Consider the following 18,210-nt stretch of genomic DNA (forward strand, 5'->3'; position numbering starts at 1 on the left):
GCTGCCCTGGGCTCTCTGACAGGGAGAGATTACAGGACAGTGACCCGTGCAGCCCCCGAGGCCAGGAGAGAGCAGGGTGACGAGTTTCTAAAACCGCCTTCCACTTTCTATCAGAGAGCCGGCCCTGCAGAGATGTGACCGACAGCCAGGGGAGAAGGAAGGAGCCTCAGAGGACCCTTCTCGCTCTCTCTTCCGTCGTTTAGTTGTGTCATCTGATGGCCGGGTCTCACCTAGCAGGAGCCAGACTCTGTGCCACACCCAACCAAGGATCTAACCCTGGAATCTGTACCACGACCAGGGAGGAAAAAATAAGGAGGGAGCTTTATTTAATATGAAGGTTGCGGCGGGGCTGGGGAGGGAGGGCGCTGTCACTTGGTGATGGTGTTCCTGCAGAGAAGAACAGGGCGTGAGGCTGCAGAGGCGGGCACAGGCCACGCCACCTCTCCCCTCCCCACCCCACACACCCAACCCCACCAGCCTCGAGTCACTCACGCGTTCATGCTCTTGCCGCTGCCGCTGAGCACGATGTAGGGGGTCTTCTGAGCCTTCTGCTTCTCCTGGAGCAGGGCCACAGTGCCCAGGGGCGTGTCACTGGAGCTCATCTTCTTCAGGAGCTGCGGGGTCAGGGCCACTCAACAAGGGCTGCAGTAGGCCCCACACACCAGCCACCCCTGCCCCGGCAGGCGCAAGGCCCCCCACGTCCCCAAGAGCACCCACCGCCTCCTCATCCAGCTTCTTCATCCGCCGCTCTGTCTTCATCTTGCCTGAGCCCTTGCCATGGAAGCGGTGGGACAGCTGCCGGAAAGCCTGGGGACACAGGGCATGAGGGGAGCTGCAGAGCCCTGGCTGGGGCCGGAGCCACCTGTGCCCACAAGGTGTGTAGTAACAGGGCGGGTGTTGATTCACCCCAATGCCAGGCCTGGGGTGGTGGGAAGGGGATAGGAAAAGGGCACAGACCCTGGCACTCTGCAGGGCCCCAGCAGAGGCCGGGAGACCAGCTTGGCTAGCAGATGTGCTGCCATGGTGGCAGAGTACAGGGAACCTGGTGACCTGCCACGCAGGGGCGGGGCCTGGACGCTGGGGCTGGAGGGAGACAAACCCCAGAGAGCATGGGGGCAGCTGAGTGGTGGGCAGGAGGGTCGGGCAGCCTACAAGAGTGATGGAAGGGTCTGGATGCTGGAATGGCCCTGCGGGCCAGGAAAGCGTTGAAGGGTTCACACGGGTGAGGACAGGAGGGCAGAGGTCCCGAGTGCCTGTTGGACCCTCCTGCCTGGCCTGTGAAAGGACTGCTGTGCCCACTAGAGACTAACTAAGGCAGAGCCCTTCTCGGCCCTGAGGGCCCCCTCCCTATCCGTGGCACTTCACCAGGCCCCCGGCCAGAGGCTGATGGAGCCAGGACCCTGGGGCATTGCACGGCCCTGGGCTTGGCCTCCCTGTGGCAGGCTGGGCCTCCGCCTGCTCACCTCCTTGGGTGTGAGTTTCCGGCCCGTCTCATCCACATATTCGATCTTAACATCAGGTTTGTAGCCGTCCTTCTCCTTGAAGTCCTGTGTGAAGCCTCGGTACTCCTCCCGCCGGCTGTACTTGTCATCGATAGCCCTGGCCCGAGACAGAGGGGGCCTTAGTGTGAGGAGCTGCTGCCTGCTGTGTTCCTGCAGCTCCGAGCTGGCACAGGCCCATCAGCCCTGCACACACCCCGCCACACTCACATCTTATCCTCGATGCAGTACACGGCTGAAGGCAGCGACTTGTTGGGGGCCTTCACCCGGGCCACCTTCTGCACTGTGGTCTCCAGCAGCCCTAGGGACGGAGGGGTTGTGAGACTCCCAACCCCTTGAGGGCCGCAGCTCCAGGGCCGCCTGAGAACGTAGAGCAGGCCCTGCGGGGGGACCTCCCTTTCCTTGTCTCTGGAAAGCCATCAGGCCTGTTCTACAGGCAAAGCAAAGATGCCAGAAACGCGCCCCATGCCAAGGGCCACTGGCCAGGGAAATGCAGAGCTGGGGTCCTAACACCAGGGCTCTCTGTGCCACAGCTAGACCAGTTTCAACTCCGCTCTCCTTCCTGGAGCACGTGTGGAGCCTCACAGGCAGAGCAGACGGACAGACGCCGGGGTGGAGGGGAAGGAGTGGCTCTGGGCCAGGGAGTTGGCTCCAGCATTGGGACTGAAAGGGGCAGCAGAGGGGACCAGAGGGGACCCTGCCTGCACCTGCCGCACCGCAGGCCCTCACCAGCCCTTTTCCTGCTGCAGCACCCAGGCCCACCCAAGTTAGGGCTGCCCTGAGCTCCCTACCTTTGTTCTGACACAGGAGCAGGGCAGCCGCCAGCCCCCTATTCACGATCGGTTCCTCGTCCAGGATGGTGGTGGAGGAGGCTGAGAACTAGGGGACATGTGACAGAAGTGGTTAGCAGCCCATACCGGCTCTTCTCAGCCCCACCCACTGGTCACCACCCACCAGGCACCAGGCCTCCACAACATTTAATTTCCTCATTTACTCCTCAGATCGCCCTGAGAGGTCTGCAGAGCCCACTCTGGATGAGGAGGCTGAGGCTCTGGACACTGAGCCCAGTGCTCATCTCTAGTTTGAGCGCCACCCCCATGCCCACCCGCCAGCGGCGCAGCCCTCACATCCTGCTGCTGCTTCTCCTCGTCCAGGTTCACTGTGCTCCAGCCGATGTTCTCCTCCCCGTCAGATTCGGAGCCGCCGTTGGCCGAGCGCTCCTCATCCCGTTCAAAGTCCTGGGGCACAAAAGGCCAGGGTTGGTGCAGGCGCCCAGCCAGCCCAGGGAAGTGCAGGGTGGGGTCGCCCCAGACGCACCATGAGCTCCTCCTGTTCCTCGCGGTTGCCAGCCAGCCCGTAGGTGGGGATCTCCCCCAAGGTGCGGCAGAACTCGGACGTGGCGTTGAACACGATGGCCCCCTTCCGCTCAGGATCCTCATCCTCCTCCCAGCCCCGCTGGCGAGACTCCAGCTTCTTCACAATCTCCACCACCTGGGGGAGGGAGCAGCTGTGGGCAAACCCAGCAGTTTCTGGGGTGATGCCATTGAGACCCAAGAACCCAAGGGTCCTCCCTGGCAGCAGCAAGACAAGCCACGCCCACAGCCCATGCAGGCCCAGCTGCTCTCTGCCTCCTGACTCCACTCTGCACCTCTTTCACTGGGGTCACTGTTCTGCTCCAAACCCGTCAATGGGTTTGGATGCCCTTTAAATGAACACCCAACATCCTACAGGGCCTTCCTGACCAGGCCTGTGCCGATCCCCCTCCAAAGCCCCTCGCACACTACCTCAGCCTCAAGCTCCTTCCTCCAGGGTCCCTCCTGCCACTCGCCCCTCCCCCAACAAACCCGTTTCAGGACTCTCTAGACAGCACTTCTAGAACCCGCAGTGCGGTGAGGTGGCCCACTCTTTTGACTTCCCACAGCCTAGCTTCTCGCTTCCTGCTTCACCAAGAAAGCAGGTTCCGTGACATGGGAAGAGAACTCGCTCGTGCTGCCAGCACTGAATCCAGCGACCCCCACACAGGCACCAGCACCCTCTGCTTTCCCTCCTGTCGCAGATGCCCAGCCACACGCAACGATTACCCACTATCTCCCCTCTTAAAAAAACTCCTTCCTCAACCCTGCAGCCCCAACAGCAAACTCCTCACTCCTTAGTGAAGGTTCGAGTCACTATGTCCACTTCTGCATCCCTCTTCCATTTTATATGACATTCATTTTTTTTTTTTTTTTTTTTGAGACGGAGTCTGGCTCTGTCACCCAGGCTGGAGTGCAGTGGCGCGATCTCAGCTCACTGCAAGCTCCGCCTCCCGGGTTTACGCCATTCTCCTGCCTCAGCCTCCCGAGTAGCTGGGACTACAGGCGCCCGCCACCTCGCCCGGCTAGTTTTTTGTATTTTTTAGTAGAGACAGGGTTTCACCGTGTTAGCCAGGATGGTCTCGATCTCCTGACCTTGTGATCCGCCCGTCTCGGCCTCCCAAAGTGCTGGGATTACAGGCTTGAGCCACCGCGCCCGGCCGACATTCATTTTTTTAAAAAAGCTTCTGAGGCGGGTGGATTGCTTGAGTTTGGGAGATCGAGACCAGCCTGGGCAACATGCCCAAATCCCATCTCTACAAAAAATATAAAAATCAGCCATTGTGGTCGCACACGCCTATAGTCTCAGCTACTAGAGGCTGAAGTGGGAGGATTGCTTGAGCTTGGGAGTTCAAGGCTGCCAAGATCACACCACTGCACTCAAGAGTGGGCAACAGAGTGAAACCTTGTCTCAAAAAAAAAAAAAAAAAAAAATCTCTCAGGGGCTGGGTGTGGTCGCTCACATCTGTAATCCTAGCACTTTGGGAGGCCAAGGCTAGAGCATCACTTGAGCCCAAGAGTTCGAGACCAGCCTGGGCAATAAGGTGAAACACAGTCTCTACAAAAAATACAAAGATCAACCAGGCATTGTGGTGTATGCCTGTAGTCTCAGCTACTTGGGAGGCTGGGGTGGGTGGATCGCTTGAGCCTGGAGGTCGAAGCTAGGGTGAGCCGTGATGTTGCCACTGCACTCAAGCCTGGGCTGAGCAATACCCTGTCTCAAAAAAAAAAAAAAAAAATCTTCCAGGACATCCAGGAACATTTATTTTTTTAATGAATTTCATTGTAAACATAAAAGGGGGTATATCTAATGCATCATACGCTATTTACTTATTGAGATCATCTCACTCTGTCACCCATGCTGGAGTGCAATGGCATGATCTCTGCTCACTGTAATCTCCACCTCCCAGGTTCAAGTGATTCTCCTGCCTCAGCCTCCTCAGTAGCTAGGACTACAGGTACATGCCCCCACGACCAGCTGATTTTTGTATTTTTAGTAGACACAGGGTTTCACCATGTTGCCCAGGCTGGTCCTGAAACCAACTTCCAGTGATCCACCCACCTTGGCCTCCCAAAGTGCTGGGATTACAGGTATGAACCATCACACCCAGCTGCTATGCTTTTTTTTTTTTTTTTTTGAGACAGAGTCTCGCTGTTGGCCAGGCTGGAGTGAAGTGGCACCATCTTGACTCACTGCAACCTCTGCCTCTCGGGTTCAAGTGATTCTCCTGCCTCAGCCTCCTGAGTAGCTGGGATTACAGGCATGCGCCACCATGCCCAGCTAATTTTTTTTTGTATTTTTAGTAGAGACGGGGTTTCACCATGTTGGCCAGGATGGTCTTGGTCTCCCGATCTCATGATCCACCCGCCTCGGCCTCCCAAAGTGCTGGGATTACAGGCGTGAGCCACCACGCCCGGTCGCTGATGTGCTTTTTAAAACAGTAACTAAACACACACCCATGTCCCTCTGCCTTGGGCTGGGGCAGCATCACTAATGCCCTGCTCAGACCTGAGCATCCCCTCCCCATCTGTGTTCATGACTCATCAGCTTGTCTTCATGGCTTTGGCACATAAGGACCTGCCCCTGAACAGTTATTTTGTTGTGTATTAAGTATTCTACAACCTGAGCCACGCTGTACGACTCTTCTATAATTTGTTTTGTAAAAAAATCTGTGCCTCCGAGAGTAACCCTGATGCACATGGCTGTAGCTCATCAGTTTCCACTATGGAATCACAGCCCGTGAGCTGGATGCTCCTCGATGTCCAGCCCACTAAGGACGGACTTTTTTTGTCACAAGTACTGCAGCTGCAGGCCCACTGACACTGTCTCCTGGTGCAGGTGGGCACACTCAGGAGAGGTGTGGGGTGAGCCCGGGGCACACACACGTTCCCTCTCGTCTGATTAGACTCCTGCCCATGGCTGTGAGCAGCATGGCTGAGGATTCTGGCCGCTCCACGTCTTTACTCATACTCGCTACTGTTTCAGGCTTGGACCTTTCTGCAGAATTGTTTGGGGGTGGCAGGTGCCTCACTGTTTTAGCTCAGCTTTCCGTGATCCCTCCTGAAGCTGGGTTCAGCGGGTATTTTTCTGGTCAGTTAGGCTTTCTCTTCTGTGAACTGCCTGTCTTACCTACATCTTTCGCCCATTTTCTGTTTTGTTGATTTGTTTTGTCTGTTGGTATACTCTTGACACCAACCCATTCTTGGTTGTATATATGGCCAAATATCTTTTTTTGGTCTGTGTTTTTATATTCTTCATATGTTTTGTAAAAAAAAAAAAAAAAAAAAAAAAAACTTGTTCCAATTTCTTTTTTTTTTTTGAGACGGAGTCTCGCTCTGTCGCCCAGGCTGGAGTGCAGTGGCATGATCTCAGCTCACTGCAAGCTCCGCCTCCTGGGTTCACACTACTCTCCTGCCTCAGCCTCCCGAGTAGCTGGGACTACAGGCGCCCGCCACCACGCCCAGCTATTTGTTTTTTTTTGTGTGTGTGTGTGTTTTTTTTTTAGACAGAGTTTCAATCTTGTCACCCAGACTGGAGTGCAATGGCACCATCTCGGCTCACTGCAACCTCTGCCTCCCAGGTTCAAGTGATTCTCCTGCCTCAGCCTCCCGAAGTAGCTGGGATTACAGGCGCCCACCACCACGCCCAGCTAATTTTTTTGTACTTTTAGTTGAGATGGGGTTTCACCATGTTGGCCAGGTTGGTCTTGAACTCCTGACCTCAGGTGATCCAACCACCCGCCTCGGCCTCCCAAAGTGCTAAGATTACAGGAGTGAGCCACCACGCCTGGCCTTTTTTGTATTTTTTTTAGTAGAGATGGGGTTTTACCATGTTAGCCAGGATGGTCTCGATCTGCTGACCTCGTGATCTGCCCGCCTGTGCCTCCCAGAAAGCGTTGGGATTACAGGCCACCGTGCCCGGCCACACATTCTCAATTTCTATGTAGTTATATGTTCACTTTTTTCTTCATGGTTTCTTGAAGAAACCCACCCATGGAACCTGTTTCTTTTTTTTTTTTTTTTTTTTTTGAGACAGGATCTTGTTCTATCACCCAGGCTGGAGTGCAGTGGCCCAGTCATAGCTGATTGTAACCTCGAAGTCCTAGACTCAAGCAATTCTCCTGCCACAGCCTCCAGCATCGCTGGGGCTTCAGACACATGCCACCATGCCCAGCTAATTAAAAACACATTTTTAGAGATGGGTTTGGCCGGGGGGAGGGGGGCCTTGCTATGTTGCCCAGGCTGGTCTTGAACTCCTGGCCTCAAGCAATTCTCCTGCCTTGGCTTTGCTAACAACTTAAACAAATCTTTTCTACCAAAAAGTTAGAAATGTAATTTCCTTAGTTTGATTCCGAAATGTTATGTTTTTACTTTGAAGTTCTTAATCTATCTGCAAGGTGTGAGGTACAAACCCAATTTCACTTTTTCCCCAAATAAATAGATAACTGACTGTCCCAAATCCACTCACTGCACTGATAAGCATCTCTTTCCACTGGGACACGGTTCTGTCTCGGGGCCCCTCTGTCTGGTCTCTGTCCTATTAATCTATCCTTATGCAATCCCACACTGCCACAATGCCCCTACTTTATCCAATTTCAGAATCAGTTTGCCAGCTTCGAAAACAGTCCCTACTGGGATTTTTACTGGAATTGCATTTAACCTAGAAACGAACTACATGATATGGACATCTTGACGATATGCTGTCCTATCTAGGAACTATGTACCCCCTAAATTCATATGGGGAAGCCCTAACCCCCAATGACTGTATGTGGACAGAGTACCTTTAGGGAGGTGGAGATTGCAGTGAGCTGATAGGAGCCACTGCGCCCCAACCTGGGCGACAAAGTGGGACGCTGTCACAAAACAAAACAATCAAGGATTCTCTCTGTCTTCTCCATCCTTTCTTTCTAGCTCATTGACTGTATTAACCTCAATCTAGTAATTCTTCAACCACATCACGACTCCAGGCCCTGTCCTCATACCCATCACTCTCTGTTATGTCCCTCAGTACCCAGTTTAGACTCGGGGGAAATCAACAGAACCTCTCCTTTGTGAAACGCTTAACTGCCTTGTCCCTCCTCCCTAGAAAACCCAATCCTCAATCCCACCATCTACCGCTTCAGGGCATTAATCCCACCATCCCCCTCCTCAGCTCATTAATCCCACCATCCTCCTCCTCAACTCATTAATCCCACCATCCCCCTCCTCAGCAGCCCATTAATCTCACCATCCTCCTCCTCAACTCATTAATCCCACCATCCCCCTCCTCAGCTCATTAATCCCACCATCCTCCTCCTCAGCAGCCCATTAATCCCACCATCCTCCTCAACTCATTAATCCCACCATCCCCCTCCTCAGCAGCCCATTAATCTCACCATCCTCCTCCTCAGCTCATTAATCCCACCATCCTCCTCCTCAGCTCATTAATCCCACCATCCCCCTCCTCAACTCATTAATCCCACCATCCCCCTCCTCAGCCCATTAATCCCACCATCCCCCTCCTCAGCCCATTAATCCCACCATCCCCCTCCTCAGCCCATTAATCCCACCATCCCCGCTGCCTGGCAGGCCTGCTCTTCTCCAGTGGTATGTCTGCCCACCACTCTCCAGAACAGCATCTCCCGTCTCTTTGCACCGCCACCCCTGCCACCTCGTCACTCGAAAACACCGGAACAATCGGACATGGGCTGCCTTGACTTCCCCTAACCAAGGTCACCACAGCTGCTGTGCCCTCCCCACCTTCCCTCCCGAAATACATGACGACACGAGCTGGCTTCACTCAAGCCGACCCTCCATTTGTACTCTAGGCTCCACCACTGCCTGCCAAAATCTTTTTCCTCTTCCGTCATAAATTTGTCTCCCCTACATACTCTAGAATCTCCATTAGTCAGAAAAAGGCTCCTTTGCGGGTGTGAAACTTGACTGGATGCTGCTTACAACAAAAAATTAAAAAGACATTTTGGGGGATAACTGGAAAGTCTGGGCATGCGAGCTGCTGTTTTACAGCATTTATGGGCTTGTTAGGCCAGTGTGCTTATGCGGGAGAAGGCCCTGATTTCGCCAGATGCCTGCTGAAGTAGTTAAGGATGCAGTGTCATGATATCTGCAACTTGCAGTGGTCAGCAAAAAAAGAAGAGAAAGAAAAGAACTGTAACAATATTTATAATTACTGACTCTAGAAGACAAAGGTGTTCACTGTGACAGGCTTTCCACTTTTCTGCCTGCACAGTGTGTGGGGTGTGGCTCATATGTTTAAAAAACCTTCTAGGTGGCCAGGCGCGGTGGCTCATGCCTGTAATCCCAGCACTTTGGGAGGCTGAGGCAGGTATATCATGAGGTCAGGAGTTTGAGACCAGCCTGACCAACATGGTGAAACCCCGTTCCTTCTAAAAATACAAAAATCAGCTGGGTGTAGCGGTGTGCACCTGTAGTTCCAGCTACTCAGGAGGCTGAGACAGGAGAATTGCTTGAGCCCGGGAGGTGGAGGTTGCAGTGAGCCGAGATCGTGCCACTGCACTCCAGCCTGGCAACAGAGCAAGACTCCGTCTCAAAAAACAACAACAACAAAAACTTTCTAGGCTAGAACAGGCCTGGTGGCTCAAGCCTGTAACCCCAGTACTTTGGGAGGTGGAGGCGAGAGGATCGTTTGAGCTCAGGAATTTAAGACCAGCCTGAGCAACACACTGAGACCCTCTACAAAAATTTTACAAATTTGCCAGGTGTGGTGGCACATGTCTGTGCTCTCAGCTACTTGAGAGGCTGAGGCAGGAGGATCCCTTGAGCCCGGGAGTTCAAGGCTGCAGTGAACTATGATCACGCCACTGCACTCCAGCCAGGGCAACAGAACGAGACCTTGTTTCTTAAAACAACAACAACAGAAACAACTTCCTAGGTGAGTCTAATGTTCAGGCAGGCTAAGATCCATGGGACTAATACCCTTATGTTCATTTCAGTCATAAAACAGCCCTGTCAGCCTATCACCCCATTTATCTGTTCGTTTTTAGAGCCAGGCCATGCAAACTATGTCCCACCACCTGTTCTTAGAAATAAAGTGTTACTGGAACCCAGTCATGCCCACTCACTTAGAGACTGTCTTGGCTGTTTTCCCTACAACAGCAGAGCACCCAAGGTGCCGGACAGAGACCATATGCCCTTAAACCTCAAATATGTCCTCTCCAGCCCTTTAAACCTCAAATACGTCCTCTCCAGTCCGGACCGGCCTCCGTCCCGGGTGCAGCCCTCACTTCCTCAACTCCCCTGTCCTCCCGGTCCTCAATCCACTGCAACTGTCCCCTCTTTGCCTGCCAGTGGTATCAGAAGCCTCCCTCCCTTGCTCCCTCTCCTGGACACCCTTTCTTGGCTTCTTCCTAGGTGAGAAGTGTGGGGTCGGGCTAAAAATGTGGCCTCTGGAATGACGGAGGTGACAGAACCTCCCTCATAGGGTGTTGCTGGGAGGATGGAATGAATCAGCAAACACAGAGCAGGCGGGCAGTGCCTGGCACACTGTGCCTGTGGGGCAGCGATGACCGTGGGCTCAAGGCTCCCCCTGCATTGGCCTCCTGACCTCTCCGTCTCAGCTCACACCACCCCCTCACTCTCTGCTCTGCTCCGGCCTCCCTGGCCCTCAGGCACTCTAAGGTCTCTTCTCCTGAGATACCTGCTGGTTGATCTACCACCTAAACGCCAGCCTGTCACCTGCTGCCACCCCTAATCCCCCGCAAGGCTGGCTCTTCTGTGTGACTCAAGTCTCAGCTGAACTAGTACCTTGGAAAGGTCTTCCCCGCACTCCCCCGTCTAAGATCCCAACCCCAGCACATTATATTGGCCTACTGAGTGCCCAGCTCCTGTCACCATCAGAAATTACCGTTCCTGCGTTCACCAGGTCACTGCTGCTCCCTAAGCTCTCCCCCACACACTCTAGAAAGCCACTTCTCTGAGTCCAGGGCCCCGTGGCTGTCCTGTTCACCAATGACCTTCTCGGCCCAAGAACAATGCACTACTCACAGCAGGCATTCAACAAACATGCACAGGAAGAGAGAGGCCAGGAAAGGATCCCCTACTAAAGCAGGCATCTAAAAACTTTTGCAAAACATGACTTTTAAACAGAAAACATGACTTTAACCAGGGCTGGTCGCAGTGGCTCACACCTGTAATCTTAGCATTTTTGGAGGCCGAGGCAGGCAGATCATGAGGTCAGGAGTTGGAGACCAGCCTGGCCAACACGGTGAAACCCCGTCTCTACTAAAAATACAAAAATTAGCCGGGTGTGGTGGCGGGTGCCTGTAATCCCAGCCACTCAGGAGGCTAAGGAATGAGAATCACTTGAACCAGGGAGGCGGAGGCTGCAGTGAGCCGAGGCCACGCCATTGCACTCCAGCCTGGGCGACAGAGCAAAACACTTGTCTCAAAAAAAAACAAAACCCAGAAAACAAAAAACAAATGGAAAAGAGGCTTCAGACAGGAATGTGGCTGTTGCCTATGACACATGTGCTCGTGAGGACAGGTGACTGCTGACGCACTGGTAGCCCCAGGCCTGCCCATGCCCAGCCTCACCTTCTCGCCACTGTCTCGCAGCTGCTGCAGCTGCTGTAACTGTCGCAGCCGGCGTCCCTTCTCCAGCTGCTTCTGCAGCTCCAGCTCCGCCTCGTCCTCCTCCAGCACCTGCGGGGACCCCGGCTGTGGAGCTCCACCTTCCTCTGGGGGATACACAGGGGATGCCTGCTCAGACAATCTCCTCCAACCCAGGGCTCCTGTCCCTGCCCCCTCCCACCTCCTGGCCAGGCTCTCACCCTCATCACTGATGTCCATGTTCTCCACTCGGGTGTCATCCGACGGCAGGGGCTGAGGCACGGGCTCCTTCTCCTCCTCCACCTCAGACACTCGGCGGCGACCCCGTCCCCGCAGTCTGAGGGAAGGAGGCCTCTCTGGTGAGCACCGGCCCCCGGGACACCCCAGCCCAGCCCTCTCACCCTACCATGGTGTCCAAGCCCACCTGGAACCAAAGTCCCCATCCTGAGTCTGGTCCCCGAGAGGCAACAGGTCATCCGCCCGCACTACGACCTCCTTCTCCTTCTTGCGGATTTTCCTCACCCTCCGCTTGGTCCTTCTAAAGGCCACCTGAGGGGAAGAGGGAGGCGTGGGGCGGGGCGGGGAAAGGCAGGCCACCACAAGCCCGCGAGGATGAACACTTCTTTGGTGTTCTTCTGTGCTAGCCAGTGTCCTGAGCACTTCTCACACATGAGCAACACGTGGGGTGGTTACTATCTCCCTTCCACTGGTGATTAGGGAAACTGGGGCACAGAGAGGTTAAGTACCTTCCCCAAGGTCGCCCAGCTCCTAGGTGGGAAAGCCGGGCAGTCTGGCTCCAGAGTCCTGCTCTTACCCACTGAGCAAGACGCCTACTACACCAGCTGACTACCTCACGTTCACACAGTCACTCTGCGGACAGAATCCACGCACACCTTTCCAGTCACCCCTCACCCACACTGTCACTCATCCTCACAGCAACCTCAGGAGGTGGCTCCTATCACTGCCACTCCAGATGGGGCACCCCAGGCTCACAGTTAAATGGCTTACCCAAGGCACAAGCTGGCAGTATGGCAGAGCAGAAACACCAACTGGGGCCCATCTGGCTCAGCAGCCCTGACCCGTCAACACCTGGTGCCTCCCCAGGTTGCCATTTACTGCTTGCCCACGAGGCCAAGCGCTTTGTGAACAGAAATACTTGCCCTCTCTTCCCAGTGCCTGCGGGCAGCGCAGGAGCCCCAAGGGGAGGGAGAATCATGACCCCAAGTACAAGGCGCAAGAGGGCTCACCATCTCCTCGGGTGTGAGGTACTCAGAGGCCAGCCGGGGCCCCACCGTGCTCAGGGACTGAGCCTGCAGCCGCAGCTTGGCCCGGATCTCCTCCAACTCCCGTTCCCGCAGGCCATCGGCCATGCCCCCCTGCTCCAAGCGGAAGGAATGCGGCTGCTCCCCCTCAAGCTCTTCGTCGTACTTGGACAGGATAGAGCGAGGTTTTTGCTGCAAGGTAAGAGGTACAGGTTGGGACCCAGGGTGGCTCCTGAAAAGCCACTGAGCCACCACCTCCTCAGAGCCCCTATTCCCGACATTCTCCACCCCAGCCCCCGCCGCCCAGCCTGCTTGGGCCGTGCCTGCGCCAGGTCGTCCACACTCTCGTCCTCGGCATAAGGCAGGTAGTCGGGCTTCTTCTTCCGCAGCTCCACATTCTTCTCTGCCCGCTCCTTATCCACCAGGTTCACGTTCACCAGCACGTCCTCCTCCTCCTGCAGCACGCCTGCGGGCAGCACAGAGCAGTGGCCATTCACACTTGTCCACAACTCAGCAGAGGCTGTGCCCCGACCCAAGGCACCCAGCTCGCGTCACCTTTGTCCTTAAGGGTGAGGATCATGGTCTCCCCTTCTCGGAAGGAATCAATGGCATGCTCCACGGTGAGGCCCTGCAGGTCCCGGGCACTGTACAGGTCCTAACAGAAGAATCAGGCGAGTAAAGAACCTCCCTCCACGCGCCCAACCTTGGGATTCCAGCATCAAGGCCGCCAGTGTGCCCTGCACCACCCACCCCGGCTGCTGCAGCCTCACCTGCCGTCTCTGCCCGAACTCCTCCTCTACCAGAGTGCTGACACCAAACTCTTGGTCCATCTCCTCCAGTAACTTTGCCTATGGGACAGGGAGGGGTGACCTAGGACCTCAGGCCACTCAGCACCACCAGAAAACACTCAGGGCTCTACCAAGCGGAGTGCAAAAAGAGCAGGCCTTGCAGGAAAGTTGCTGAGAATCCAAAGCAGATGCTACCAACCACAGCCCATCCCCTCTCCGAACCCCGTCTCACCTCTCTGGGGTCGACCCCCTGCCTCAACGCCCAGTCAGGCCAGCAAAAGCACTGGGCAACCACCCCATGCTGCCCAGGTGCTCACCCTCTTCTCTGCCAGGTCTTTCTCCTTCTGCAGCTGCCGGCTCCTCTCGATCCAGGCTGCAGTGTCATCCAGCCAGGGATCATCCTCTCCTAGGGTCTTTATCTTCCTGAAGAGGGGAGAAAGTGATGCTCCAGGAGCCCAGCTCCTGCTCCCAACCCCACTCAAAAGGCAGCCAAGGATGGTGGCCTCCCCAGCCCTTCCCTTGCCTGCCCTGGCCAGGACCCCTCACCCCAGCTTTTGGTTCAGCAGGCGCTTCTCCTTGGCAGCCGCCAGCTTCTCCCGCAGCTCCTCTCGCTGTCGCAAGGCCATAGGATTGATGACATCGGCTGTCACGGGCTCCTCCTTGGTGCCCGCCTCTGGAAGGGGGGCCCAGACGTGAGGCTATGCCCGCCCATGGCTGGTGGGGAGAGGAGGGAGCCACTCACCCTGCCCCCTTCCAGCTCAGGGGGCCAGAAGGGGTCAGGACAGGAAGGAACAATCCTTCACCTCCCTGCTCCCACTTCGTCCCCACACTCCTGGCCAACCCATGCAGCACGACAGGACCCTCTGTGGCTTCCAAAGCTCCTCAAATTGTGCTTTAAAGAAAAACAACAGACCCACCCCCGCACAGCCCAGTTTGCAGCAAGCGTGCACATCTTCCAGTCCATCTAACAACACCTCACAGCCAGAGTGAGTATGCGAAGGCCACGGCTCTAACTCAGAAAACAAGCAGAGCCCCAGGTCCACATTAGAACAGCAAGAAGGGACCTCGTGCCTTCCGGCAAATATGCATGTGTAAGACCACTAAACCGTGCTGAACCTGCCCTCTAATCCCACCTTCTTCAAAGACCCCTTCAGATGGCCCTCTCCCCCAAACCCCATCCTCAGCCCCATACTCACCCTTCTTGATGGCATTGACCTCCAAGGGTTTCAGCCCCAACTTTGCCCGGAGTTTACTGAGAACAAGAGATACAAGTGTTAGGGGCTATCAAAGGATACAAGTGTTAGGGGCTATCAAAGACACAGGGCGCCATGTGCATTTCCAAACAGACAGGAGAAGAAACAGGGTGGGAGTGAGCGGTCCCAAACACACGGTCTGCCCCAGGAAGCCTAGGACACTGGGAAGGGCCCTGGCCTCCAAAGCAGGAAACATGGGCGCCAGCCTGGTCTGCATCTAACCGGTGAATGCCACTTTACTCTTAGGTATTAGTTTCCTCTTCTATAACTCTACTGTTGGCTAAAATGATCTATACAACCTTTCCAACTCCAATTAGCACACTTTCATGTGAGAAAGCCTCCCCAGGGCTGGCCCTAGAGCCACCTATCTTAGAAAAACAAAGTGGAAACAAGGGAGACAGTACTCACTTGGTCTCCTCAATGCTGAGTGAGGAGGCATCGCCTGAGCTAGTTTTGGAGCTGGCAGCTGGAAGAAGAAGAAGCATGGCTCAGGAGCTGAACATAGGGCCAACAAGCCAGCATCATTGCCTCCAACTGCAGGATCAAAGATGAGGGCCCCTCACCAGCACCTGGGCCTGATGAAACACCAGAAAACAGCAGCTTCTTCCACCCAAGCTCCCCAGCAGCTCCTCTGCCCGAGTCCAGTCTCAGAGCCCTGCCTCTTCTGCGCACCTTCCTATCCTGACCCAAGAGATCCAAACTGCTACAGTCACCATTCTGCCCTCTCCTTTTTTCTTTCATTTTTTTTTTTTAAGAGACAAGGTCTCTTAAAGAGATGGAGCAAGACTTTGTCTCAAAAAAAAAAAAAACACCTCTTCCTTTCCTGCATTCCCATCCTGTATCTTAAAGGCTCCACTCTCCACCTGGGCCCTGGATCCCAATCTCTCCAGGCTCCCCAAAGTCACCAGTCTCCTTCATTTCTAATCTAACGGGTTCTTTTCAGTTCTGGTTTTCCTTGATCTCCTGTGGTATATGGGACTGCTGATCACTCCCTCCTTCTAACAATACTCTATTTCCAAAGTTCCCATGACACAAAGGTTTTCCTGCCTCTTTGGTTACTCTATCTCCTTTTTTTGGTAACATCTTTCTCTGCCTACTACTAACATAAGGGCATTTCTCAGGTTCTATTCCTGACCCCGGCTTCTCATGTCGCATTCTTTCGCGGGCTTCACTGGCCACCCAGATACTGACTCCCAATGGCTTTATCCAGTCCAAACTCTGGATTTCCCTATGCACATAAACCTTGACAACCCCAAAAGTGAATTATCTTCCCCCACCCTGCTCCAAATCTCCTTCTCTTCCCTACTCCTCAATTTCAGTAGAAATGACACCCACTACCTATCTGGCTGCTCAAGCCAAAATTCAAGGAGTCATCCTCAATTCCTTCTCCTTCCCACCCTCATACAAGTACTGAGTTCTGTTCATTCCTCCTCTAAAACACCTCTCCAACCTGTCCACTTCTCTCCACTCCACTGCTGCTGCCTTGGTGCAGGCCACCATCAGCCCTCACCTGGTCTGTAGCCCTCCTGATTTCCTGGTCTCCAATCCTGACTACCTTTGACTAAGTTCTCAATCCAGTAATGTTTACAAAATACGGATCTGAGCAACTCACTCCTCAACTCACAGCCAAGGCTCCCTACTACCTTGTCAAGACAATCTACATTTCTTAACAGAGCCTACAGTACAGGGTCCTTTGCGTTCACATCCCTGCCTATCTTACTCCTTCATTTCTCTACCAGGAGCCCTACACGATTCGTCCAATACGATTCGTCAAATACCAGGTTTTTCTTGCCTCTGCATATGCTGACACTATTTCATTCATTCATTCAACACATTTATTGAGAATCTGTGACTGTACCAGACAACTGAGAAAAACCGAAGCTCTCTATCCTCAAGGAGCCAGGTGGAGACAGTCTACCTCTAATCCCAAACAATCGTAGAAAAGCTTTTTTGAGACAGAGTCTCGCTTTGTTGCCCAGGCTGCAGTGCACTGGCGGGATCGCAGCACACTGCAGCCTCTAACTCCTGGGCTCATGGGATCCCGTAGAAAGACTATTTAATAAGAGTTGATATAGACAGTCTGGGGGTTTCCCGATCCGGAGAGCTTTGCTGACACTGTGCGCACACCCAGACCCGCACGTTCTGGGACCCCTGCCCGACCCGCCCCCTGCGCAGGCCCCGCCTCCTCACCGGCCTCATAGCCGTCATCGCGTTTCTCCCGCTTCACACGCCGCTCCGAGGGCTCTGCCTGGCTGCGCTCCCGCCCGTGCGTGCTGCTCCGGGCCTCAGCTTCGGCCCCGCGCCGCCCGCTCCCGCGCTCGCCCCCACGTTCCCGGCTCCGCTTCCGTCGTTCGCCACCGCTACCGCCACTGCCGCCACTCCGGTGCTTGTGTTTTTTGTGTTCCCGGTGCCGCGGCGGCTGCTCGGTGGCGCCCCCGGTGCCGGCCGCCGCCGTCGTCCCGGTCGCCTCCTTCTCTCCGCGGTGCTTCTTGGACGACCCCATAGTGGCACGTCCACTCCAAGCCCGGCTACCGCCGAGCCCAGACAACGCAAAATGGGAATACTTCCGGGTCGCTCGGCAGCCGCTGTCGTGTTGCCGGAAACTAAGAGCGGCTGCTTCCGTCGCTCGCCCTGGAGCCGGCCCCAGAGGCTCATGGGAAGACCGGGATCACTGCTCCACTGCACATTCGCGCCGTCGCGGGTCGGGTGGGTTCTTTGAGCCAGTGGTCCCGTTGTGCATTCGCTACTCAAGGGAAGCGGAATTAACCCGGAGATGGGATCCCAGAACTGGAAGGACTTAGAGGGCATTAAGCCAGTGTCTTCGTGGCTGGAAGTTCCTCCCCGGCATCCCTGCGCTTGCACTTCACCGACAACGGGGTGTTCACTACCTCACGGCCTTTCCGTAGACACCTCCCTCCTACAATGGGCGCTCGCTTAGTGGACTCCTAGGGTCGTGGCTTCAACGGGTGTTGTTTTCCCGTTATCTCAAATTCCATAGCCCAGTTTCCGACCCGCTATAACTAGTATCGTTAGGGAACGCTTCCTTCCCACGTTCCCTGGTTTTTTTGTTTTGTTTTTTTCCCTTGAGATAGGATCTCACTTTGTTGCTCAGGCTGGAGTGCAGTGGCGCGATCACGGCGCACTGCAGCCTCGACCTCCCGCGCTCAAGTGATCCTACCCCCTCAGCCTTCCCACTAGCTGGGACTACTACGAATGAACGCTACCACGCCCCTTTAATTTTTGTATTTTTTTGTAGATGGGCGGGGGGTGTCTCGAACTCCTGAAGCCAGGCTATCCACCCGCCTTGGCCTCCCGAAATGCTGAGATTACAGGCATGCGCCCCTGCGCCCAGCCCTGGATTGGATTTTTTAAACCCGCGCCCCGTGAACTGTTAAGACTGAAGGAGCGCCACATGAGCGTCAGTGTATCCTTGGAACCCCTGAAATTGAATGCAAAATGTGGCACATCTGTGTGTATGAGTTTTTTTC

The 18,210-nt window shown here is 54.9% G+C and overlaps 1 protein-coding gene and 1 long non-coding RNA gene across 5 annotated transcripts; one reads left to right on the forward strand and one right to left on the reverse strand.

Moving 5' to 3' along the window:
* Nucleotides 1-302: 302 nt before the first annotated feature.
* Nucleotides 303-17,284, reverse strand: SART1 (spliceosome associated factor 1, recruiter of U4/U6.U5 tri-snRNP). 4 transcript variants are annotated; one of them, XR_012423066.1, is made up of 20 exons: nucleotides 16,913-17,284; nucleotides 15,131-15,188; nucleotides 14,666-14,721; nucleotides 14,016-14,142; nucleotides 13,787-13,892; nucleotides 13,452-13,529; nucleotides 13,237-13,336; nucleotides 13,005-13,147; nucleotides 12,667-12,873; nucleotides 11,844-11,968; nucleotides 11,641-11,756; nucleotides 11,405-11,547; nucleotides 2,817-3,006; nucleotides 2,627-2,737; nucleotides 2,291-2,378; nucleotides 1,710-1,800; nucleotides 1,464-1,599; nucleotides 718-807; nucleotides 493-614; nucleotides 303-387 (listed from the first exon to the last, which is right to left on the reverse strand). XR_012423066.1 is itself a non-coding variant. In XM_005577208.4 (20 exons), the coding sequence occupies exons 1-20, from the start codon at nucleotides 17,223-17,225 to the stop codon at nucleotides 369-371; spliced, it is 2,403 nt and encodes an 800-aa protein (XP_005577265.1). In that variant the 5' UTR covers nucleotides 17,226-17,284; the 3' UTR covers nucleotides 303-368. The 4 variants fall into 4 exon arrangements, 3 of the variants coding, with proteins under 3 accessions (XP_005577265.1, XP_045228088.1, XP_015289917.1); XM_005577208.4 differs by having other exon boundaries at nucleotides 2,817-2,990; XM_045372153.3 differs by having other exon boundaries at nucleotides 2,817-2,990; nucleotides 15,131-15,297.
* An 83-nt stretch (nucleotides 17,285-17,367) lies between these two features.
* LOC135966989 (uncharacterized) lies at nucleotides 17,368-18,189 on the forward strand. Its single transcript, XR_010580758.2, has 2 exons — nucleotides 17,368-17,428; nucleotides 17,979-18,189. It is a non-coding gene; the product is annotated as an uncharacterized lncRNA (long non-coding RNA).
* The last annotated feature ends 21 nt before the right edge of the window (nucleotides 18,190-18,210 follow it).

Source organism: Macaca fascicularis, chromosome 14, assembly GCF_037993035.2.
Source record: "Macaca fascicularis isolate 582-1 chromosome 14, T2T-MFA8v1.1".
NCBI lineage: Eukaryota > Metazoa > Chordata > Mammalia > Primates > Cercopithecidae > Macaca > Macaca fascicularis.

Coding starts and splice junctions, on each gene's coding strand:
- SART1 (XM_005577208.4), bottom strand. CDS start 17,225: ATGGGGTCGTCCAAGAAGCACCGCGGAGAGAAGGAGGCGACCGGGACG. Junction 13,337..13,451: donor AGTTCGGGCAGAGACGGCAG/GTGAGGCTGCAG, acceptor TTCTTCTGTTAG/GACCTGTACAGTGCCCGGGA. Junction 808..1,463: donor GGAAACTCACACCCAAGGAG/GTGAGCAGGCGG, acceptor CTGTGTCCCCAG/GCTTTCCGGCAGCTGTCCCA.